Source organism: Gastrolobium bilobum, unplaced genomic scaffold (genome assembly GCF_033153095.1).
Source record: "Gastrolobium bilobum isolate Gb01-03AN ecotype WA unplaced genomic scaffold, APGP_CSIRO_Gbil_v1 utg5611, whole genome shotgun sequence".
Lineage (NCBI taxonomy): Eukaryota > Viridiplantae > Streptophyta > Magnoliopsida > Fabales > Fabaceae > Gastrolobium > Gastrolobium bilobum.
This window is the reverse complement of record NW_026897495.1, coordinates 178393-203833: the sequence shown is the minus strand read 5'-3', so window position 1 is coordinate 203833 and position 25441 is coordinate 178393. Positions and strand designations below refer to the sequence as shown.

Sequence of the window (25441 nt, the reverse complement as noted above, 5' to 3'; positions counted from 1 at the left end):
CATAGATTCTTCTCATGTGAGTAGGGAGCAAATTTTAGATAATGACTGGTGATCTGTTGTCTCATATGGTGTAAAGTTTGAACAATAATATCTTTGAACATATCATTATCAAAAATACAAAACACCAATTGCCTTAATAAACAAAGGCACTTTAATTAGAGCATCTTCGTTAAATTTGTCAGATAATATCACATTTTAGACCTTGCTCTGGACCATTTGGGGACCAAGATGGCGATCAGATGTTTCAAATTGTTGGTGTCATGATCAGTAGTGGCACATAACAAATATCAATAAATATTGTTTACGACATTGCATTTTGCATCTATATGTTACTATTAATGTATACATTTTATAATTGGGTCAATCCCAAGTCGGAACACACATGGGTTAAAATAAAATTCTTTGAACATCATAATTAACTTAATATATCAAACAATTCAATCAAATCTTTATCACTATTATCAGATCACTAACCCTTTATTCTTTATTTTATGTGGGGATGGGGGCATATAATGAAGTGTGCAAGTCATGGAGATAAAGTATCGGTACTTGCATGGAAAAAGCTATAAACAATTATATTTTTCTCTTCTATCAAACAAGGTGACTGAATTTTACTAGTTAATAAGCAAATTGGCTTGAAATTGAGAATTTTGTTTTGCATTTGATTGATTTTGTGGGTAATATACAGCTTAGTGCTTAGGATGATAAAAAGGGAAACAAACGCGTATGGGGCTTTGTACGCGTGAGTATATCAGGATTTTGGTTGGTATGGCCCATGTTCTTATTGTAGCTACTGTTCACCTACGTGCCCAGAGAATTAATTTACTATGCTACAGATTGAGCTGAACACATAAAAAAATAAAATAAAAAATCTTACACCCTATGAAATAATTTTTTTTTAAGTGCATTTAGACCAAATAAATTAAGAATTTTAAAATTATTCAAATAAAAAAAAATTCACTTCTTTTGAAAAGAAGCAGCATGTTACCTTTTTTATATTTCATTTGTTGCTGAGAAGAACCCTGTTATGTGTTTTGAATCAAACTTTCTTTGTGTCATTAGTTGAATAGAGTGGAAGGGTTAATTTTGGTCATCTCATCTAATCTATCTCATATGCTAAACTTGCCACTTAGAATTCTTCTTATTTGAATAAAATAAAGAAAAGGGAGACAAAGAGAACCAGCAGCATGTATGTTGTATGTCATGGATTGAAAGATTTGGAACTTTATCAACATCTCTAGCTATTTCTCTATATCTTTTATAAGAGGATTTTCTTTCTTCCAGCTAATATCAAATTTACTTGCATTAAAAGACAAGAGAGTGAGGTTAATATATTAAACTAGTTAATTATGACCCACTCAAACATACATACGCGTGAAGTGGGCCCAGAAACATAACATGGATGACGAGAGCAAATTTGAGGGCCACATTTTTCTCTCCATGCTTGTTTGAGCAAAACGTAAACCTTCCATAGTATGTTTCCCTCATCTTCGTTCACGACACCCAAATATCCAATGCATGTTAAGGACTCTCTTCTCCTCATAGAGCACATGTCTCACATGCATTCATTGAATTTAAACTATAAAAGTAGTAGTGGTCAGCTGCATATGGTTTGGGGACAACCATAACAATGACATTTTCTATCAATCTAGTAACAAATTGAGCACCATACATCTTTTTTTCTTTTCTTTTTTCAATCATATGTGTTGAGTCCTAGCATTAATACTCACATTACACAACAAATGCATTCATGCACATAGAAGAGATTTTTGTGAATTAATTTATTTATTTTTAATTTGCTTTGCTTGTATCATACATATTGTTGAATGAATATATCTGTGATAGAGAAGTTTACTCGTATACTGCCCTCCCTTGAAATTCTTTTTTGACTTAAAGCAAAGTATAAGTTTCCAACCTCAAAGTTAATTCAGTTGGCAATTGAATGTCGAAGAATTTATTTTGGTTAGGGGTTTTCACAAAATAAGATTATATGAAATTAGAACATCAAAAGATTTAGACTTACTTGTTGAAGACATGATTCTTGATTTTTTTGCTCTTATTTGCTCTGATGCTCCTGCAAGTTGGAAAGATCAAGATCTTCCTATATAGTTCACACCACTCCCTGATCACAACTGTGGATAGGGCAAGTTGTAGAGTGAAGATTTACCAACTCACTTTGAATGCAGAGGGGACTGTTAAGAACCTTGGGATACACCACCCCAAAAGCTAGCTCAAAGGGTGGGAGTGCCCAAGACCTTATAAACTCCACATTAGTTGCACATACAACCAATGTGGGACTATATATCTCAACACGCCCCCTCACACGAGAGCCCATTGGGCTTGAAGAGTGGACAATGCAACAGGCCCAGCCTACCTGTGCTAAGAAACGCCACAAGAGAAATAGGGGGCGGCGAGGCTCTGAGAGTGAGAGAGAAGAGAGGAACATTTGAAATAATATTCTGTGTGTATTGATCTAATTCAGAGAGTTACAATCTATAGAGACTCTAATAGGCTTTAAGTGAAAGGCCCAGACCTAATTACAATCATCATAATAACAGACTAATACAATCAGCATAATTACAGACTAATCATATCTAATCATATTTAATACATTCTAACACTCCCCCTCAAGCTGGATCGTATAGGTCATAAGCACCAAGCTTGTTACATATAAACTCTATTCGAGGACCCCTCAAAGATTTTGTAAACACATCTGCTAATTGCTCATTAGAGGGTACAAAACTAGTTTTAATTTCACAGCAAGAATCTTTTCTCGAACAAAGTGACAATCTATTTCTATATGCTTGGTTCTTTCATGAAACACTGGATTTGATTAAATGTGCAGAGCTGCTTGATTATCACAAATTAGAGTTGTCTGTCCAATGTCTCCAAACTTAAGCTCTCTGAGAAGCTGTTTAAGCCAGATGAGCTCGCAAGTAGTAGTCGCCATGGAGCGGTATTCTGCTTCAGCACTTGATCTGGCAACCACGCTTTGTTTCTTACTTTTCCAGGAAATCAAGTTGCCTCCAACAAAGACACAATACCCAGAAGTAGATCTCCTATCAGCTGGACAACCAGCCCAATCAACATCACAGTACCCAACAACTTTATCATGACCTTTATCTTCATATTCAAGGCCTTTTCCTAGAGATGCCTTGATGTACTTAAGAATACGAATGACTGCATTCCAATGTTCTTGACATGGAGAATTGAGAAATTGACTGACAACACTCACTGCAAAGGAAATATCAAGCCGAGTGACAGTGAGGTAGTTCAATTTTCCAACCAATCTTCTATACTGTTCAGGATCTGAAAAGGGCTCCCCCTGATTTGGTAGAAACTTGATACTTGGATCCATAGGAGTATCAACAGACTTTGAATTCAACAGAGCAGTTTATTCAAGGATATCCAGAGCATATTTTCTCTGAGATATCACAACACCAGTTTTAGATTGGGCCACCTCGATTCCCAAGAAGTATCGAAGTTTCCTAAGATCCTTAGTCTGAAAATGATGACATAAATGTTGTTTCAATCGAGTGATCCCATGCCAATCACTGCTTGTGATGACAATATCATCCACATATACCACCAGATAAATAGATCCAGAAGCAGAATGATGATAAAAGAGAGAATGATCAGCTGCACTCCGAGTCATGCCAAAAAGTTGAACAACACTGCTAAATTTACCAAACCAAGCTCGTGGAGATTGTTTGAGGCCATAGAGAGACTTACGGAGACGACAAACAAGACCTGACTCCCCTGAGCAACAAATCCAGGAGGTTGCTCCATATAAATTTCTTCCTCAAGATCACCATGAAGAAAAGCATTCTTGATATCCAGTTGGTAGAGAGGCCAATGGCGAATAGCAGCCATGGCAATAAAAAGGCGAACAGTAGACATTTTCGCCACAGGAGAAAAAGTATCAATAAAATCCAAGCCAAAGACTTGAGTGAAACCTTTCGCCACCAAGCGAGCTTTATGACGATCCACTTGACCATCAGGTCCAACCTTAACAGCATAAATCCATCTGCAACCAACCACAGATTTTCCAGAAGGAAGAGGCACCAGATCCCACGTGTCATTATAATGAAGAGCACTCATTTCATTAATCATAGCTTGTCTCCATCCCGAATGTGAAAGTGCATCACATGTAGTCTTAGGAACAGATCAGAGGACAAAGAGGAAAGGCAAGCAAAGTATGATGGAGAAAGACGATGGTAACTAATATTGACTGTATACCTGGCCGGAGGGCGAGTATCACGAGTACCCTTACGAAGAGCAATGGGAAGGTCACTATCCGAAGGTGGGACCGAAGCCGTGGGAGGAGATGCAGTTGAATGTGAGTCCACAGAGACATCTGACGAACTATGCTCGATCTCATCAGCAGAAGAGGTGATAAAAGGAGAGTCAGAAACATGGACGGGTAAAGACGGAAGGTAAAGAAGGTCACCTGGGAGGGATGACTGTACAGAATCAGTATCCACAGGAGTAGTAGATGATCCAAAAAAGGGAACTGATTCAAAAAAGGAGACATCCGCGAGATAAAATATCGACATAAAGTGGGAGAGTAGCAACGATAACCCTTCTGAGACCGAGGATAACCCAGAAAAACACATTTATGAGACTTGGGAGCTAATTTATCCAAACCTGGACCAAGATGATGAACAAAACACATAGAACCAAACACATGTGGAGTTAAAGGATATAAAGCTTGATGGGGAAATAAAATAGAGTGAGGTACCTTATGATTGAGAACAGATGATGGCATGCGATTAATGAGATAACATGCAGTAAGTATAGCATCACCCCAGAATGTGTATGGAACATTGCGATCAATTAACAAGGCACGAGTGGTTTCAGCCAGATGGCGATTCTTGCGCTCGGCTACACCATTTTGTTGAGGTGTATAAGGGCAAGATGTTTGATAAAGAATGCCATGAGATGAAAAGAATTGTTGAAATTGATGAGATAAGTACTCACATGCATTATCACTACGAAAAGTACGAATAGGAATACCAAATTGAGTTTTTATTTCATTATAAAATAACTGAAAAATAGAAAACAACTCAGATCAATTTTTCATTAAAAATAACCAAGTGCATCTGGAATAATCATCAATAAAAGTAACAAAGTACTTAAAACCCAAAGTAGAAGAATGACGACTTGGTCCCCAAACATCATAGTGGACCACAAAAAAAGGAGAAACAGTTTGACGACTAAGACGACTCGAAAATGTACTACGAGTATGTTTCCCAAACTGACAAGACTCACAATTTAAAGTAGAAAGAGACGATAAATGGGGAACCATCTTCTGAAGCTTTGCAAGACTAGAATGGCCTAGACGAGCATGGATAGTAAGAGGAGAATCCACAGTGGAGAAGGCTGAAGAAGAGGGAACTAGTTGATAGAGGCCCTGAGACTCACATCCTTTGATAATCTCCTTCCCCGAACTCCGATCCTGAAAGATGACAGAGGTTTTAGTAAAAGAAACAACACAGTCAATGGATTTGGTCAAACGAATAACAGAAAGTAAGTTAAAAGGAGAATCGGGCACATATAGAACATGATCCAGAGATAAATTGGGTAAAAGAAGAACCGTGTCAATCCCCCTTGATTGGACCAGAGACCCATTGGCCATAGTAATAGTGGGAAAAGAACCAGTAGTACAAAGGGAAGTGAATAAGGACTTATTACCAGAAATGTGATCAGAAGCCCCAGAATCAAGAGTCCAAGGGCCTTAGAGTGCAACTGAGAGATGCCAGCAAAAGAATTACCAGAGGGTGCAATGGATGCAGTAGGTGGCCTGATGTTTGCTTCTCCGACTTTTGTTCAGCCGGAGTCCCAGAAACAGAAACATTGGAGACAGGAGGATCCATAATCAAAAACAAAAAAAAAATCAGAAAGAACAGATCACACAACTAACCGGTAGAAGAGGAATTTGTACGTCAATGCAAAAAGAGGTCCAAACACCAAAACAAGACCAGATCCAGAACCTACGCAAGGAGACGAGAAGATCGCAACCAGCCACGGCAGGAGAGGAGCCTCCACGCGCCGCCGGAGTGAAGGAGAGTGGTCGAACTGTCACGCGCGCGTGAGGGCGCGTGTGACCTTGAAATCGGACGGGACCGGTGGCGTTGGAACCGCGCGGCTGAGACGAGCACGGCGGTATGTGGATCGCCGGAAACGGTGACCGGACGGTGGTTCTGGACGAGTCAATAGCTGTATGCGGAGAGAGAAGTGTCCGAAAACTGACAAGGAGACAGCTTCGAAAAAAAAAAATTAAACCACGATGAACAGTGGGTTCACCAAATTTTATTTTTTTCAAAATTCCTTAGGCTCTTGATACCATGTTAAATAACGAGAGAGTGAGAGAGAAGAGAGGAACATTTGAAATAATATTCTGTGTGTATTGATCTAATTCAGAGAGTTATCAATATATAGACTCTAATAGGCTTTAAGTGAAAGGCCCAGACCTAATTGCAATCATCATAATAACAGACTAATACAATCAGCATAATTACAGACTAATCAGCATAATTACAGACTAATCATATTTAATATATTCTAACAGGGACCTAGCCAAACTTATTAACCCTAGTCTCCTTTCCATTATGGGCCTATGAGTTAGGCGTACACTATTACCCACACTAATCAGTTTACAGATATCTAAACCCAAACAAACGGATCACTTAATTAAATAGACTTTATACTGCACACCCTTATGGATTATGACTTAGCCCATTTTTTATAAAAAAAAAGCTACCATTGATTGAAGCCCACAATAATACAAAAAAGTTTAACATTCTTCCACTTGGGAAAAATTAATTGTACAATTTTAATTGAAATAAAAAAACAAGTTATTTGAAATCGACTCTTGGGTTAAGGACTAATTTTTATAATGTGGCCATATTTTAAGAAAACAGATTATCTAAGATGCGATATCTAAATATGACTCCATCCAACTAAAGTCAAATAACAATGAATCAGGCGGTGATTATATCCTTTACTGATATAAGACCTTCCATGGTCACATATGTTATTTGACTCCGTCGATTAGTCATTAGTCTGAAGTGTAGCAAGAAAATAACATGCCAATATGATCCAACAACAGCCAAACTGCTATTTTCTCTATCAGTTCTCAAATTTCTCTCAAATGCCTTAAAGTCAGAGAAATTTCATGGTTTATCAAAAACCATCATATAATCCAATATGGTGTCAACCACGGGCCCTTTGGTCCTAACAACACCGGTATGTCTCAAACTCTCATATAGTGTCAACCACAGACATGATGATTCCAACGACATTAAGTTCCAAAATCATGCCTCAAACTCCAATATAGTGTCAACTACAGGCATAGTGGTCCTGATAACATTGAGTTCCAAAATCTTAATATCATGCCTCAAACTCCAATATAGTGTCAACTACAGGCATAGTGGTCCTGATAACATTGAGTTCCAAAATCTTAATATCATGCCTCAAACTCCATTATAGTGTTAACCACAGGCATGGTGGTCCCAATGACACTGAGTTCCAAAATTTCACAATTAATACGTTGAAACATATATGCTCAAACATATATAATAGCAAAAACCAACACAGTACCAATTGCTCACAATGAAAAGTACATGTCAACCAAACACCAGTAGTGTCCTAAATGAAAAAATTGAGAATTCAAACTCCCACTAATCAAGTATATCAATGGAACCCACAATGCCCATGCTTTCAAAGCACATTTAAACACCATGGGCCTAAGTCCTTTAGTTAGAGGTTCAACTAACAAGAAATCTATTTCAATATGCTTAAGAATTAAGTCATTCACATACAAGTAAAGAGAATTTTCTCCCACTAACCTCACAATAACTTCAAGATGAGACAAAGTCAAATATATCTCTCTCACCAAAAAATGTTCAAGTGTACTCTCTATGTTCACTATAGGCTAACTTTTTTTTTTTTTGATAACCACTATAGGCTAACTTTAATAATGCTTTATCAAGATCAAAATTCATAAGGAAAAATTTAGATCTCATCTCCACTCATCGTAATTCAATCCAATTAACAATTCTATCATGACATTGTTATTATTCATATCAAAAGCATATTTATTACATAAATGCAATTATATTAATTATAGGCAATGAAGTAATTTTAACAAAATAATTAGCATAATATAAACTCTTCTTTAAGCAGAGTACATAGTAAATAATTATTTAACATTTTTAAAATTTTATCTAAATACAAATTTCAAAAATTGATACATACAATAACTTCCTTTGGGCAGGTAATTGCAAACTATTTTTTATTAATAAAGAACTCTGACAATTCACAAATAACATTCTGAATAATCATACTCAAATAATATGAAAAATCTTATAACATATGCTTCCCAAATTTATATTGTGTTTACTAAGCTATAATTTATGCCATAAATTTCAATCCTCAATATCAATAATTATATTCTTAGTTCACTAATCAAACTCAAATGACAAAGTACATAAAATTCATGCTAAATTAGGAAGTAAGTACTACCTTTATAATCTTTAAAATCACCATAAATTTTCATAAATTAAATTTTTTAAAAAGATCATAAATATTTCGTACAAAATTAAACATGAATTGAGCTCACAAAATCAAATATGAATGAGAGCAAATAATTCTAAATAAATATATCAAGATATTGATTTCAAAATGAATCAAACATGTTTTCAAATTAATTTAAAAGAACTAACATAGAAGTTCATTATTAAGGCAAAACAAGAACGCATCAGAGTAAATTACAAGACAATATATACCTTCAATTAAATCAAGATATTATAATAAGGCCAATATGAAAGTACATTTCCCTTTGGGCAAAATGTAGTAACCTAGGTTATCACCAAGGTCAGAACATCGAATGAGTTAATCAATGAGCACAACAGGTTGTCATAAAAGGCCAACATATTAGTACATTATCTTTTGGGCAGAATGCACAAACCAAGGTCAAAACCTCAGATGAGTTAATCAATGAGCACAACATTGGGTTCGAGAATTCATCCCCTTTGGGCAGATAGATCTCTAGACAAATAAGTCTCCAATAACTTCATCTACAACCTTAAAGAAAAGTTGCTCAGTGAGCATACATTGGTTTAAGAGATTTGTCCTCTTTGGATAGACAAATCACCTAGATCAATGCACTTCTATTAACTTCATCTCAAACAAATTTACAGTTATAACACACAATTACCCCCTTTGAGGAGGAAATTGCATGAAATAACCAAAATCATTCCTCAAATTTTACAAAGAAATTTTCACAAAACAGTATAAACAATCCCACTTTAGTGGTAATTACCCATAGTAATTTATGAAAACTCTTGCACAATAATTAATTTCTCTTGCCCAAAATATTGATACATCCCATAAGATATTTTAGCATCCCTACTAATTATATATTCAAAATGATAGCATTCCCAGACAAATTTTGTAATTAAACAGTTCAAGTGGAAGCATATAAATTACAAAACAAAATATTAGAGCATGGATTACAGGCTCAAAATACAACATTTAATGCAAAATATAATAAATGTTATATCAAGCAAGCCAATTCCTTTAACACAACACTCTACCTTTCGCATGATATGCACAGAATCAAAGTTTCAAACTACAATTGCTAGTTTTTAATCTTTTCAATTTAGCATAGCTTGTGCCCAACAATCCAATCCAACTTTTAATTACAACTTTCACAAATCAATTGTGCCATAATAAAATTTGTTTAAAACACATGCAAAATATGAAATAAAACACCAAACCATTGTTATTTTTCATAATTTAAATCTTGAAAATATTGAACTACACTGAATGTCAAATTTGGTTTAAAAATCATAATCGTGGCGCTATGAAAGCAAATTATCTCCCTGTGTATTATATAATGGAACATAAATAGATTTGTCTTCAAAAGAAGCACGAGACAATAAATACATGTATTGTGTAAACACAATTAAGGTCACCAATAAGGAAAAGATTTTACAAGATCATAGCGAATCAATTTAACGCCATCAATAGGAAATACAATATTTTCAAAAAAAAATATCCTAGAAAATATTTTATACAATTTAATAATTTTTAAAATATTTATTTCAATTGAAACAATTATAAACAATATGTAAAAAAATCTCCTTTAATCCCATGACCAAACGTGTAATATACGTCGAAGATTTTGGCCAAACCAAAGGCTTCGAAAGACTTCTAAACATCAAATTAAGGTCTCAAACTAAATAATAATAATAAAAAATCCAACTAAATATATAAGTAACATGATCACATTTTAACAAGCTTGTGGTGCAGCGTTCCACCGTGCAGTTATCATGTACAAGTTTGAATCTAAAGTCGAGATGTTTTTATTTCCAAAAAAGTCGAGATGTTTTATCTTATTCCTTTCCCTTTTTTTTTGTGAAAATAGAGTTACAGAAATAAGTAACCAATATTCCACAGTACAGTGAAAACAAATTTTGAAATTCTCTGCATCTAGCGTCGTTCTGTTCCAAATACTTAATAATCATGAAGACAAATGTCAAAATTCTCTATTTGTAATGCACAAAAATAAGGATTTAAAAGCTAATCAAAATTTTAATTCAAAAATCTAATCATATCTATTATTAAACAATTGGGTTCTAAATCATATAACATAGGCTCTGATACCAAATGTAAGATTTTCACAAAATAAGATTATATAAAATTAGAACACCAAAAGATTTAGACTTACTTGTGGAAGACATGATTCTTAATTTCTTGAAGGCTTTCTTGCTCTTGTTTGCTCTGATGCTCCTGCAAGATTGGAAAGATCAAGATTCTCCTCTACAGTTCACACCACTCCCTGATCACACCGTGGATAGGGCAAGTTGTGGAGTGAAGATTTTCCAACTCACTGTGAATGCAGAGGGGACCTAGCCAAACTTATTAACACTAGTCCCCTTCCCATCATGGGCCTATGGGTTAGGCCTACACTATTATCCATACTAATCAGTTATATTCAAGCCCAAACAAAAGGATCACTTAATTAAATGGGCTTCATACTGCACCATGGATCATAACTTAGCTCATTTTTATAAAAACATAAAAAAACTACAATTGATTGAAGCTTACAATTATACAAAAAAATTCTAACACTTCAAACATTGAGCAAAGTAAATTCTTGAAATTCTTTGAGTGTCAGAAGGAAATAACCTCCCTTTCGAAGGAGGATTAGTCTCACCCTTCTTCTGGTGACACTAGTCTAATTCACCCTCTATTTCAATGAGGAGCTAGCTTTAAGCGAGAACAAGATGGTTGGAGGAGATTGTGTGAGGAAACCTTTAGGTTATCTTTTCAGTACAAGAGAGAGTATAAGTTTCCATTTTTGACCACTTACAGTCTGATCTGGTGTACATCCTTTTTGCAAAGAAAGTTATGACATTCACAATTACTTTATACATATTAATTAAGTGAAACAATTTTCATTTATATATGAATGAAAAATGCTTGAATCAAAATTCACAAGTTGATGTGCTAACTCACCATATGCAACTTGGAAAAATAATTTGATTGTTTAGTTGATATGCAACTAAAGATACTTGCTTTTAAGTCATTATGATTGATATAGTGGTGAGAAATTTGAAAATGTTTGTATTAAATTATGTGTTCAATTGTCCACTTGTAAGCGGACCAAGGAGTGGACAATCGTCTCTCCTTAAATTTTTATTTTATTATTATTATATATTTAAAATAATATTTTCAAAATAAATTTATAATAAAAGTTGAACAAAAAGTTTTATTAAAAGAATTTAAATGTATGTTCACATTTTTTTTAATACCTCAATTAATAACATCAACATCACCCTCACCTTTATTTCAAATAAATTGGGTCGGTTGAGATAAAAATAAAATAAAAAAATATATATATACATAACAGTAAAAATTAAAAAATAACAATAAATAATTAAAAAGAAAAAGAAAAGAAAATAAAAATATCTCAACTAATAACATTATTTAAAAATCCAAATAGAAATATCTTTAAATAAGTTATGACAACAAATTGCCTTAAAATTTTCTTTAGAAACAACAAACCTTAATCGTGCTTGTGTTAGCTGCTAAGCATGCTTTCTCTACAAAGATCATTTGTCGCTATATGAAGCCACATGTGCATAATCATGCTTTCAGGTATATTATTTTCAGGTATATCTCAACTAAGTGCTACTAATGCATTAGCAAACTCCAGAAGAGGAAACGTGTAATGGGTGTCTTTAAAGAGCTCTTGTTAAAAAGGTGAGATGCTTAAGAATTTCCTAAAAAATACATTTCAATTATACCCATTACAATTATAGATTAAAATTGTTGTAAGAATAAAATTTTATTTCAATATTCAAGTTTTTATTATTATAAAATACTTGTTTCCACGTATGGATGGCTGAACTTTTATTTATTATATAAATCAAGAGTAATTATTCTCTCATTTTACATGAGATAACTAACCCATATTCTTCTTACATAAACAATTATGCCACCACTTTTTCTTTTTCTTTTTTATTTGGTGATGATTCCTACCACATCATGTGTCTATAGTACTAGTAGTAGATAACTATATCTTACAACATAAGAAAATAGAATCCCATAAATCAAATAGCATAATTAGATTTTATAAACATTGTTTTAAAACTGAAAACTATAACTAAATAATAATAAAAATAAAAACAGATACAATGAGTAAAATTATTACTAGAATTTTTTATATTTAATATTCAAAAGAATAACGAATGTAATGTGTTACGAGCTCCACATTAGTTGTCTATATAATTAATGTGTGATTTATAATGCATTGAGCACTCCCGCCATTTAAGCTAGTTTTTAATGTGGTGACCTTAGGGACATTTGGTAGAGGAGTAATTTTTTAGTGCATGGGAATCATGATTTCCAGGAATATGGTGAGAAAATGAATTACCCAAGACTGTTACAAAAAAGTTGTTTGGTATGGAAAAATATTACTGAGATTATTTGGTTAAGTTTACTGAGTCTGTGTTTGGTTGATTGTGAAATACTAGTGGAAATGTGGGGTTATTTTACAAAAATAACCCCACTTTACTCTTTTTTATTCACACTCACTAATTACTTATAAGAAGAAAAAGAAAGTCTAGGAGCTCTTTCCTTTGTAGCTGATGAAAGAAACCAAAAAGAGAAAAAAAAATTAAAAATGTTGCAAAAGAGAGTGTAGCTAGCCCAGGTAACTTTAGATCAAACTCCAATCGTCATCATTATTTGTCTCTTGAATTTGTATCAATCATTGCTGATATTTCGAAGAAGGTTCCAAATCAAAAAGCATTGAAGCTTCCCCTCTATGATCTCTAAACCTTGGTGATGGTGAGAGTAGTGTGTCTTCATGGGGTACCCTCAAACGCTGAAGAGGTGGTAGACAAAAAAAGAGGGAAGTGAATAGGCATTGTCATATGTGCTACCGACAAATAGCTCTGTCATTTGTATGCTTGGAGCAGGGAAAGGTAGATTTGTCCGAAAATTTTGGTGTTAAAATTCCATCATCCGGTATTCCAAAAATACCACCTTGTTGGTGGTATTTTGGAAGGGAAATTTCAACACAATTTCTATATAGATGAAAATCCTAGGCAAATTAGATATCCAGGAAAATTTTGTGAAAACTCCCACCAAATATGGATAAATACGAATCCCAAATTCAGTTTCGTGACATTCTAAAAAAATGACTCCTACCAAACAGTCCATAAGGTCCGTATCAATTGGTGTTCTCATTGAGAGTTGAAACCATGATGAGAGTGTCCAATGCCTTATAAACCACACATTAGTTATATAGGTAAGTGATGCGGGGCTCGTAACATAATGCTAATTTAAGACTTTATAATCACTTATAAAATAGTAAGGAGAAACAAAAAAAAGGATTTTTTTAACATATGAAAAAGAATTAATTTTTTTCTTTTTTCCTCAACATCTAGAAATAATAATAATAATAATAAAGAAAAACTTCATTTTCATCCATTGTGATTTTATGATTTACCACTTGACCCCTTGTGATTACAAATTTGTCACTTAGATCCATTGTTCTTAAATTATTTATCATTTAATCCTCTTTGTTTCAAATTTTCACTTACACTCATTGTGGTTACAAAAATATCACTTAGACCCCTTTTAGTCTTATAAATATAAAAATATTTACTTTTTGTAAGTTTTATTTAAATAATTATGATATTATCAAATAAAATTAATAATTAAATATAAATAAAAAATATTTTAAGTTATTTTTTTTGAAATTAATTTATATATTATCTTAACTTTATTTATTTTACAAATATATTTAAAAATTAAAAAAAATATTATTTAAAATAAGTTAAATATGTATTATCAAAATAAGGTATTTACTTTTTTTTACATAATTTTATAATGATATCGGGTAAAAAGTAGATAAAATAAGATAATATTTTATTTGAATTTATAATTACTATGAAAAGAAATATATTTGATTCGATTTTAATATTTATTACTATACACACATTATAATATTTTCCCTTTCATTTTGAAAATAAATATATTTTCTTATTATTTAACAGTGAGTGTTTTTTTAGTGAACTGTGAATGAGCTTATGATAAAAAAAAGTTTTATTATGTCATGTGTAGTTATAAATTTATTTTTATTTTTATTTTGTAATTAGCCAGCTCACACATTACTAAGATATGTTTGACTCGTGAGTTGTCATTATCTCATTCTTTTTTTAATTTTTAATTCATTTTTTTTTTCTTTTTGATAGAATAAGAAAAAATAAAAATGGTGAATACCGCTAGGACAAAATATGGTACTGTTCACACCAAGTTGTCTATATTTAAGCCTTCAACATTAGATGAACTTTCATCATTATCCGGACTGATTTGAGTAGTTTTATTTGATTCTTTGATCATTCAATTCGATATTGTGAGTTGAATGAATCAAACACTTGACCAATTTACCGGTTTTTCAACCAAACTAGCTAGTCTCACCCGGTTTTCGTAACTATGATGAAAATCATTGTTGATTAACGTTTGTCGAAATTAGAATATCTTAAATTGTACTGGTTCTTTGGTCGACAATTGTTAACAAAATAAGTTGGGAAATCTTGTTCCTTACAAAAGAGAATGCCAACGTTTCCTTTGATATGGTAGTCATTGTTAATATGCTTATTGAATTAATTATAATGGTTAGCATGCATCTCAATTCTTATGTTTATCAATAGTTATTAATTGGATAATTGATTGTTGTGGAATGCAAATTGCCGTTTTGCCCAGTCTGTTTGATGTCATGCAATGAGCTCATTTGGTGTGGATATTATGTTTTTAATTAATGGTTTGTATTCAATGAGCTCATTCTCAATTTGTATTCAAAAAATTAATATTCAAATTGAGAAGTAATTTTTATGGAACTGACTTATTGAATTCTTTAATAAAAAAGTGTATATTGATATATAATATTTCAACTACGGTAAACTGTAAACTATAACCCAAAAAAAAAAAAAAAATCATTATAGGAGGCAAACGATGGAGATAAATTTGTCTATCAATGTACTAAAAATAAAGGTATCACAAGTTTGCATCTTTCTACAAAAAGCAAAGGTATCACAAGGATATTAATGTCAAGTTAGAGAAAAAGAGAGAGGATATAATCAAGAGATAATAAGTGTATAAAACACGTATTTAGAACCTGGATATATGGAACCCATGCATCTTCATTGCCTACTGGAATCGTCTAATTCATATCATCTCGACCAAATTCACTAGTGTTTAACCTGTCATTGATAGTTTTAAGCTCAATTTTGAACATTCTCATTGTTGATTCAAAGTGTAATTTCACTTTTATGCTTGCGTTGAGAAATCTTGCTTCCAACGGGTGTTTTAAAACTCAACCGCCAATTGATTCGATTGAGGTATTGAGTTATTAGATTATTAGTTCAACCGGTGAATTATTGGTTAATTAAATTTATATTAAATTATATAATAAATAAATTATAAAGTGCATTTAGACTAATAATTGAAGGTAGTCTAGTCGTACAAGATAACACTACTCGTTCACATATGTTGGGTGCGATTTCCAACCAATATAAAAAGTGAAATATTTTGTCCAATTGACCAATTCGAATCTGGATTTTAAAACACTGCTTCTTACTAGAAGTGTTAACGAGCTGAGCTGGACTGGGCTGTGATATTAAAAGTTTAAGTGTGTTTAAATATGTCAATATAATTATTGGCGAACTTTGATTTTAAAAGACTAAGTTTGTATTTAAATATGTCAATATAATTATTGGTCCGTGACCTGACTTATTTACAAAAAATAAAAGTCTTGCTTAGCCTTTTAAAAAAGATTCATAAACTCAATGTATATCCAAACAACATAATACAGAACAAGTCTGCTTAACCAATAAACTAAGGTAGTACAAAATTGTTATCAAAAAAAAAAAAAAAAAAAAAAAAAGGTAGTACAAAATTCTGAATATCCAAAAAAATAAAAGATTACAAATTTTGGGTAAACAATTTAATATATTCATATCAACAATTTAATATATTTCGATGTTGCCTATTCTTACATAAAAAAAACAAGTCAAATTATTTTTGACATTCAATCATAATATCATAAGATATAAAATATTTAAATTAATTAAGTAAATTAATACCTTATGTTTTTTCTTTATGTCATACGTAACCAATTTACACCACAAATTAATGCTTGAACCGTATTTTCAGCCAAACTTGCCCGATAAGCATCAACGACTCTTACACCAACACTAAATGTCGATTCAGATACGACTGTAGAGATGGTATTGCTAATAATAACAAGATCGTGTGTATACCGTAGCTTTGGAGGGTTTGATCGTCCTTGAGGATCCGACCCTTATAAATCAGACGTTGTTGATCGATGGCTTGAGTGGGCTAGGTGCGATGATGAGAGTGAAAATTAAGTTAGTATAAAAAATAAAAAATAAAAAAGAGAGTTAGTATGTCAGCATGACGGACTTTAAAGTCAAATTTTTGAATTGAAAACTGAGACTTTTTTATTAAATAAATTTTTATACAAATCTAAATCTAAATCCAACAACCTAAATACACAAAACCTGAGGCTATACGAGCCGGCCGAGCCTGACTCTTTTAAGACCCCTGCTTCCAACTATTGCACGCCCATATCAATGTTCTATATTTGAATTGTCCAACATATTTTTGGTCACTACCTACTCACTTTTATATGAAACACAGAAATGATTTTCCCAAACTTAAATTACCAGGATTTATACTATGTACCAAGCACAATCTTAGTTCTATACTATTCTTATATTTTAAAAAGGCAAGCAAATCCAGATTCATTATTAAGAAAAGTTGTAATATACTTTAATAATAATATTCTCAATAGCTGAAATTTAATTTAAAATTTATAAATAATATTTTAAATTTAATGCAACAACTTACATAATTATACAGTTCATATGTCATGTTTTTATTTAATTGAACGTAATATTTTAAAAATATACAAGATTCTGTCTAATTTCGGTCAATACAATGTCACAACTCACAATATAGAAGATTTCGCCTTTCATTCAACTAGCGACTTTAACAGTGTTTCTAGCTTAGCCTGTTTAGATTTGGCGTAAAAACCTTTTCCATGGATTTTGTATTACATTTACCATACAATTACAGGTCAAAATATTTTTTTGGAGTTACCGAACTCTAATTACCTCTTTGAAGCGAGTTGGCTCCTTCCGGTATCCCCACGAAGAGTCAAAATATTTTGTGATAGAGCGAAATTGCAATATGTATTCTTATTTGAAAATATAATTATTTATACAATAAAAAAATTAAAAAAATATTCAAATTTAATGCTTTTATAAGTTCCAGGAGGACGATCCTTAATTATATAACAAAAAATAAAAATAATATTTAGATGTAAATGATTATATAAATTTGAAGGGGTGTCAGCCATCTCTCACTTCCCCACCGAGCGTAGTCGGAAACAAAAGCACTCAATTTAGCTTTTCGACGAACCAACGATCAAAGTGAAAATATAAAACAAGTGATATTCAATTAAAATATTTGAAAAGTAAAATTTACAAAAATTAAAATTAGGTTTCATAAAGTTAGTGTCTATTTCGGAGTCATTCCACTTTTACAGAGACGTTAAGTTCTTCTTCTTAGTATATTTGACACTAAATAACAGGTAGAGAGCAATTTAGTTTTCTAACATTGAAATTACAAACTTTAGAAATTGATTTGTTTTAATAAAATAAGAATTGGTGTAATTGTTAAATAAAATTTTGTCAAAAGATTAAAGTAAGTGTTAATTTAATATTTTTTTTATATTTTAATCTTAATAATTTTTATTTTAATTATTTCATTACAAATAAACCTTGTATTTTACCCCCCCCCCCCCCCCCAAAAAAAAAAAAAAAACACTGACATATAATTAAACATTCTAAAGTGATTATTTTGTTTTGAATTATCAATAGATATGATTTCAGATAGAATAATTCAAAAAGTTTCTAATTAATATTTTAATTATTAAATGAAAAAGTAATACTTTTTTATATTTTTAAGATAATAAATATATTTAAAATATTATATTAAGTATATAAAAAAGATTAATTACATTTATACTTTTACTAATTACATAAAATATTATTTTAAACGATTATTTAACGTTTATTAATTAATATTTCTCTTTCTTATTAAGTAAAAAATATTGAATAATATTTATACTTTCAATTACATTTACTTTTCATGTAATGCTTTCTTCATTTGATTTTAAAAAGATTTTGAGAAAAATAAAACAAGCTCCTTTATTTATCGACGTAAGTTATTACTTTTTCCCTTTAACAATATAACTAATTATTGTTATACAATCATGTCTGAACCGAGTTTCTATATAAAAACGTAAATTAGAAAACAGAATAATATTTCTGCAGTTACTTAGTGCATATAAATTATATGTATTTACTCTCAAAATGACGTCGTCTTGGGATTAAAAATTAAATAATTATAATTATAAAGACTATAATAACCCTGAAATAAATTAAAATTACAAAAATACCATAATTTTCGTTTCAAAACGACGTCGTATTAGGTTTACTGGATATAAGTTATCTGCGGAAAAAGCGAACCCATTGAAAAAATGACACGAAATGGAATTTTTTTTTTGGTAATATCAAAATGGAAAATTTTTATTACTTAAAGTCAAGTCACAAAATTATATATATATATATATATATGTGTGTGTAAAAAAATTTATCACATAAATCATTACTCAAAATTTAATAAATAGCTTCACCGTCCTCGTTTCATTAATAATTAATCAAGTCACATAATTATACGAGATATAAGTTCAAAAACATAAAATGAGAAAATTGAGTTTAAAAAAATGGAAATGAATTTTTAATTTTTATCCATTTTTATTAAGAACTTTTTTACTTGCATTTCCACATATTTTTACACAACATTTCTACATGTTTTTATACTGATTTCGCTTTTTCTGTAATTACTGTAGATAAATTATTTGCACTAAGTTTATTACGACGTCGTTTTGAGCAAAAATTATTGTGTTTTTATAATTTTAATTTATTTTAAGATTATTATAATTTTTATAATTATAATTATTTAATTTTTCAATATCAAAACAATATCATTTTGAAAATAAATACACGTAACTTATCAGTTATCAGCCAGCAAAATATTAATGTGATAATATATACAATGTAACATGCTCAATGATCCATAATAATAATGTTAATAATAAAATTAAAAATGATCTGCGAGGACGTAACAATTTGTTGATAAAGAATGACGAGTTGAGGCACTTTCACTTCGTACTCGTCGCCCACACTGTATTCTCTTTACACTTCAGTTTTTCAGTGAATCTCGTAATCTTATTTAGATCTCATCATATATCGTATCCTCTTCCAACTCAATTCGATTCGGTACGCTATTCAAGCTCTTTAATTGTAGATCCATCACTTAGTTATAGTTGAGTTTTTATTAAACATCGTTAATCCTTAATAATCAACTGTTTCTGTTTCGATTTTTTGTTTTTTGTTTTTCTGTTTCAGATAATGGCTTCTTCAGTGCTCTCCATAGCTTCACACTCGGTCTCTCCCTCTTCTTCACTATCGATGCACGAAAAACAAAAGGTTCTTTTTTCTGCTTATTCACCAACACATTTGAATATTTTTACCTTTTCATGATTTAACGTTGGTGTTGTACAGGGAAAGCCCAAGCTTGGAAGCAACAGAGCCAACCCCTTCTCGAATTCAAGAGTAAGTAACTCTCAACTAAGCTTGATACTTCAATTTTTTATTTTATTTTTCTTGCTTTATTACACTATGATCCATTGGTTATGACTAATGTTAATGGCACTCCCTGTTAACTATTTATGTTCTTCACTAACACACTAACTACTTATGATTCTAATTTGTTAAATTATCCTCACTTTAGTAGTTTCTTTACTCAATTTGAACTGTAACTAATTATATTCGTATTTTTGCAATTGAAAGTAGTTGATTAGGAGTGTGGATAGAAGATTTTGAATGCCAATTATCCCTATCTTGATCAATTTCTTTTTCTCTGTGTTCTAATTTGATGTCTGTTGAATTTGTTTAACAGTCTTCGGGTCGGATCTCTATGGCTGTTGCAGTTAATGTTTCTCGATTTGAGGGCATTCCGATGGCTCCTCCTGATCCAATTCTTGGAGTTTCTGAAGCATTTAGAGCAGACAGAAACGATGTCAAGCTCAATCTTGGAGTTGGGGCCTACAGAACGGAGGAACTGAAGCCATATGTGCTTGATGTTGTTAAGAAGGTCTTTGTTCCTTACTTGATTTGTGTGCAATGATTTGTTGGTGTACTTTTGTCCCCAGTTTGCACAAGTCCCTTGCCATATAATTGTTCCTAATTTTAATCTATTTTTGAATTGAGTTGGTATTGATTTGTATGAAATTCTTTTTTTTAGGCAGAGAATCTTATGCTGGAGAGAGGGGAAAACAAGGAGGTAATTTTCTTTACATCATATGTCTTTATGTGTGGCATGGAACTATTGGCCTTTAGATTATTGACTATGATTTAACTTTCAAATGCAGTATCTCCCTATTGAGGGTTTGGCTGCATTTAATAAGGCAACTGCAGAGTTGTTACTCGGAGCAGACAACCCAGTAATCAAACAGCAAAGAGTATGTTGTGGATTTAGAAAATATAGATGTCTTGAAGGATATAACATTTATTGGTTATGAGAAAATGGAAACAGCAAATAATCACCTTTTTATCTTTTTCATTTTTTACTTGCGTTATTCAATTGCACCCAGGTTGCCACTGTCCAAGGTCTTTCTGGAACTGGTTCTCTGCGGCTAGGTGCAGCTCTGATAGAACGATATTTTTCTGGGGCTAAAGTTTTGATATCAGCTCCTACCTGGGGTGTGTTTTTTATTCCTTTCTCTGTTTAACTTGTTCATGATATTTGTTTTGAGGGAATTCATACCTCATGGATAACATTATTGTCTTGCAGGTAATCACAAGAATATTTTCAATGATGCTAGAGTCCCATGGTCTGAGTACCGATATTATGATCCCAAGACAGTTGGCTTGGATTTTGAGGGCATGATAGAAGATATAAAGGTTACATCCTGATCCAGAATTTTTAAGTGAAAGTTACTATACTTCTATATGGACTATGAAGAGTGTTTTATTTAACTGCTTTGGATTAGACATTGATGTGCAAGAATGTTCTAGCTGATCTTCTCTTTTCCTCATTTGATCTTTCAATTTAGGTGTTGACACTTGTCATTTTTACACAAAATTCATGTTTTCAAATATATCTTTCACTTAAAAACAACTGATGGCATTGTTTTGATTAGCATATGTTGTTGCAGTATAATGGTTTTCAATGAATAATTGATTTAGTAATTGTAACTTCAGCATCTTGTTATTAAGGCAGGCACAGAAACGTTAACTCTCATTTAGTTTTCAGATTAGTTCAATTCTAGATAAAATTGAACTGTGCCTAATTGTACGTTTTTACATTTTTATAGTCAGCTCCTGAAGGATCTTTTGTGCTACTTCATGGATGTGCTCATAACCCTACTGGTATTGATCCAACACCTGAACAGTGGGAAAAAATAGCTGATGTAATTCAAGAAAAGAACCAAATTCCATTTTTTGATGTCGCTTACCAGGTACCAATCTTTGGGTAAATGAGCTATCATTTAATTGAATTTCTGGATAGCATATATCAAACACCATTAACGTATTTGAAATTAATGACAAATTATCTTTATAGAGAATGATATTGATACATTTTAAAATAGGTAGATATTGTACAGTCACCTTGAATCTATTTCACAACATACTGAACTCATTGAATTTTAGGGGTTTGCTAGTGGAAGCCTTGATGCAGATGCATCATCTGTGAGAATGTTTGTGTCACGTGGCATGGAGGTTCTTGTAGCTCAGTCATACAGTAAAAATCTGGGTCTCTATGCTGAAAGGATTGGAGCAATCAACGTCATTTCATCATCACCAGAATCTGCAGCAAGGTGTGGTTAATTAAGCATGCCATGCTTTCTCATATCTGAAATTGAATGAACATATCTAAGAAAAGATTGAGTCTGTTTAATTTACTCTGTTCAAGCATTTCTATTCCTTTTCTAGAAAGGTGAAGGGATCATTTTATCAATTAAGTACTGGTAGTATGAAATAGTTGCAATCTGATGCCATATTGTTATGATAGACTGTCTTAACATCGTGACAAAAATGCTCAAGTTTTATTTTAAAAAAGAAGATATCTTAGACTCAACTTGTTCAGGCCAATAAAAATACCTCAGTAAAAGTTCTGTCTTTATCAAGAATTTGGTAAATATGTATTTCAGGGTAAAGAGCCAATTGAAAAGGATTGCCCGACCAATGTACTCTAATCCACCTATTCACGGAGCTAGGATTGTTGCGGATGTTGTTGGAAACCCTGCTCTCTTCAATGAATGGAAAGCAGAGATGGAAATGATGGCTGGAAGAATAAAGAATGTTCGACAGCAGCTATATGATAGCATTTCTTCAAAAGACAAGAGTGGAAAGGATTGGTCATTCATTCTCAAGCAGATAGGCATGTTCTCATTCACGGGCTTGAACAAGGACCAAGTAATTGACTCCCCTTATGACTTCTTGGCTGTGATCATCTTGTGGCTTTTATATTTATCTTGAATCCTATTTCTTCGACTCTATTAAAATTATATGAATCCATAATTTGGTTTCACTGTATTGCAATATCGACTGTGTTCTTAATGATATCTTCTTTCTGATCAGAGTGACAATATGACAAATAAGTGGCATGTGTACATGACAAAGGATGGAAGGATTTCCCTGGCAGGATTGTCGTTGGCCAAATGTGAATACCTTGCCGATGCTATTATTGACTCGTTTCATAATGTCAGCTGAAACTCAATGAAATATGCAGTAGAACCAAGCTTGTATTTTTGGTGAGTATTATCCCCAATCACAGTGGTTGGCATACATGAAAATAATTTAGTTATGTATGCATTGTCATACGAATGTACCTTAAAATCCATTAGGAAATTTTGTAAGTTGAAGCAAAGTATTGATGCATGAGTTTGCTTCTCAGACTTTGAAGCAAGTTGAATCAAAGTATTGATGCATAATGAGTATGTTTCTCAATTCATGTGGGTAAGATTCAATAAAGCATTATGACAATATTTTTGTTGGATGCATCTGTTTCAGTTGCTAGTCAGTTTCTTTTCTAATCCTGCTTCCAATATAATCGAATCATTTATATTGATAGAAATCTTGAAGAGTTCTCCCATGTCATTTATTGTGATTGACGATGAGGTAATTAGAAGAACCAGTAAAGTAAAATAATTGACCATTGGATTAAAAAAATTACACGGTTTTATATATATATATATAGACAAGAAAAAGAGGGACATTGTGTGTGTGTGTGTGTGTGTGAGAGAGAGAGAGAGAGAGAGAGAGAGAAAGAGAGATCAATCTGTACTGTCGTCAGTTCTCTATGCTGCTTTCCGTAATTTGTCAACCCAATTAAAATCACATGGATCATAGACTCTCTTTTATAATAGAATGGCTCTGTCATCTGGATTTCTGGACTCTGGACAAGTAACTATGTTGGAACTCCTTCAAAGAAGTTCCCTAGTTGACTCCTTTAAATCACTAACTAGTATTAAATGTTTGCAAAGAAATCACAGAATAAGCTAACTACATTTATTCTTCTCCCGATTTAGCACAACAATAATTTATACATAGATTACTTGTAGCCTGATTTGCTGAATTTCATTTCATACAACCAAAAGAGAATGAACGATAATCAGATCCTCTAAACAGTTCAATATTCGACACAATCACCACTCTATACACACAAAATTTCACAGAAGTGAAAGTAATTTCTTCTTTACATTTGTCTTTAACAACCCAATGCTCTTTTACACCATTTAGGCCTACTTTCTTTCCTTATAAACGTGTATTGTAGGAACAGTGTGGTTGTTATGGATCTGTCTGTAATTTCGAGCCCCTTGATAAAGCCTCACAGATTCTCACTGCATGTTGTTGTCTTATATTGATAGTGACTATCGTTGACTAGAACTCACAGGTGGATTCTGCTGGTAAGACTTGTTGTTTTACTTGTGAAACTCTCAGTGTTCCTCCAAGCTCAACGGGTACAAGAGGGATGAGCGAGTGTAGAACATCTGTAATCAGTGGGCGATAACTTGGTTCTGGTTGCACGCATAGCACAGCCACAGCAGCAACCTAGAGTGTACAAAGTCAAGGTTACAATTAAACAGAATATGATAATGAAAAGACATTGAAGAGACAGTGTGTTCAGAATTCCATTAGGAACCTAGTACTAGTATTATTACTATTATCATCGCACCAGAGGTGTGTTTGGTACAAGAGAAATTTTTTGGTATTCAGAAATCACGATTAATGAGAATACAATAGAAATTGAGTTTACTTGGAATCTTACGAAAAATGTGTTTGGTTCGCCAAAATATTACCGAGAATATCGGGTAAAAATTACTGATTCCATATTTGGTTTAGAACGAAATATGACTTGGAATATGAGGTTATTTTACAAAAATAACTCTAAACTATTTTTAACTTTTGTAATTGATAGATTGGGCCTAAATTTTTATGTGTGTTGGGGTATTTTTGTCTCAAAAATTATTGTTGTGTTTTCCCTTTACTTGGTATTCTGAATTATCATATTATTTTTGGTAATATGAATAGTGACTTTTCTTTATAAATCAAATTACCGGTAATTCTTGGATATCCGGGGACTGATTTTTGTTCCTTCTACCAAACATGGTAATTGCGTTTATTAAAGAAGGTTCACGAGTAATCCTTTTTGGAATACTTGTACCAAACACACCCAAAAGGGTAAGTAGAAAACCGGGAATGGT

The 25441-nt window shown here is 32.2% G+C and overlaps 1 protein-coding gene across 4 annotated transcripts; it reads left to right on the top strand.

Moving 5' to 3' along the window:
• The first annotated feature begins 19816 nt into the window (after positions 1 to 19816).
• Positions 19817 to 24779, top strand: LOC133307404 (aspartate aminotransferase P2, mitochondrial). 4 transcript variants are annotated; one of them, XM_061507915.1, is made up of 13 exons: positions 19817 to 19949; positions 20079 to 20159; positions 20235 to 20285; positions 20632 to 20826; positions 20977 to 21015; positions 21104 to 21193; positions 21326 to 21434; positions 21526 to 21635; positions 22049 to 22192; positions 22386 to 22552; positions 22886 to 23150; positions 23316 to 23488; positions 24678 to 24779. In XM_061507915.1, the coding sequence occupies exons 2-12, from the start codon at positions 20082 to 20084 to the stop codon at positions 23445 to 23447; spliced, it is 1380 nt and encodes a 459-aa protein (XP_061363899.1). In that variant the 5' UTR covers positions 19817 to 19949; positions 20079 to 20081; the 3' UTR covers positions 23448 to 23488; positions 24678 to 24779. The 4 variants fall into 4 exon arrangements, with proteins under 4 accessions (XP_061363899.1, XP_061363897.1, XP_061363898.1 ...); XM_061507913.1 differs by having other exon boundaries at positions 24605 to 24730; XM_061507914.1 differs by having other exon boundaries at positions 24631 to 24719.
• Positions 24780 to 25441: the final 662 nt, after the last annotated feature.

What these genes read in the sequence shown, in the direction of transcription:
- LOC133307404 (XM_061507915.1), top strand. Translation starts at nt 20,082, where the DNA reads ATGGCTTCTTCAGTGCTCTCCATAGCTTCACACTCGGTCTCTCCCTCT. An exon ending in TGCTTGATGTTGTTAAGAAG is followed by an intron (nt 20,827 to 20,976) that starts GTCTTTGTTCCT and finishes TCTTTTTTTTAG; the next exon opens with GCAGAGAATCTTATGCTGGA. An exon ending in TTTTTGATGTCGCTTACCAG is followed by an intron (nt 22,193 to 22,385) that starts GTACCAATCTTT and finishes ATTGAATTTTAG; the next exon opens with GGGTTTGCTAGTGGAAGCCT.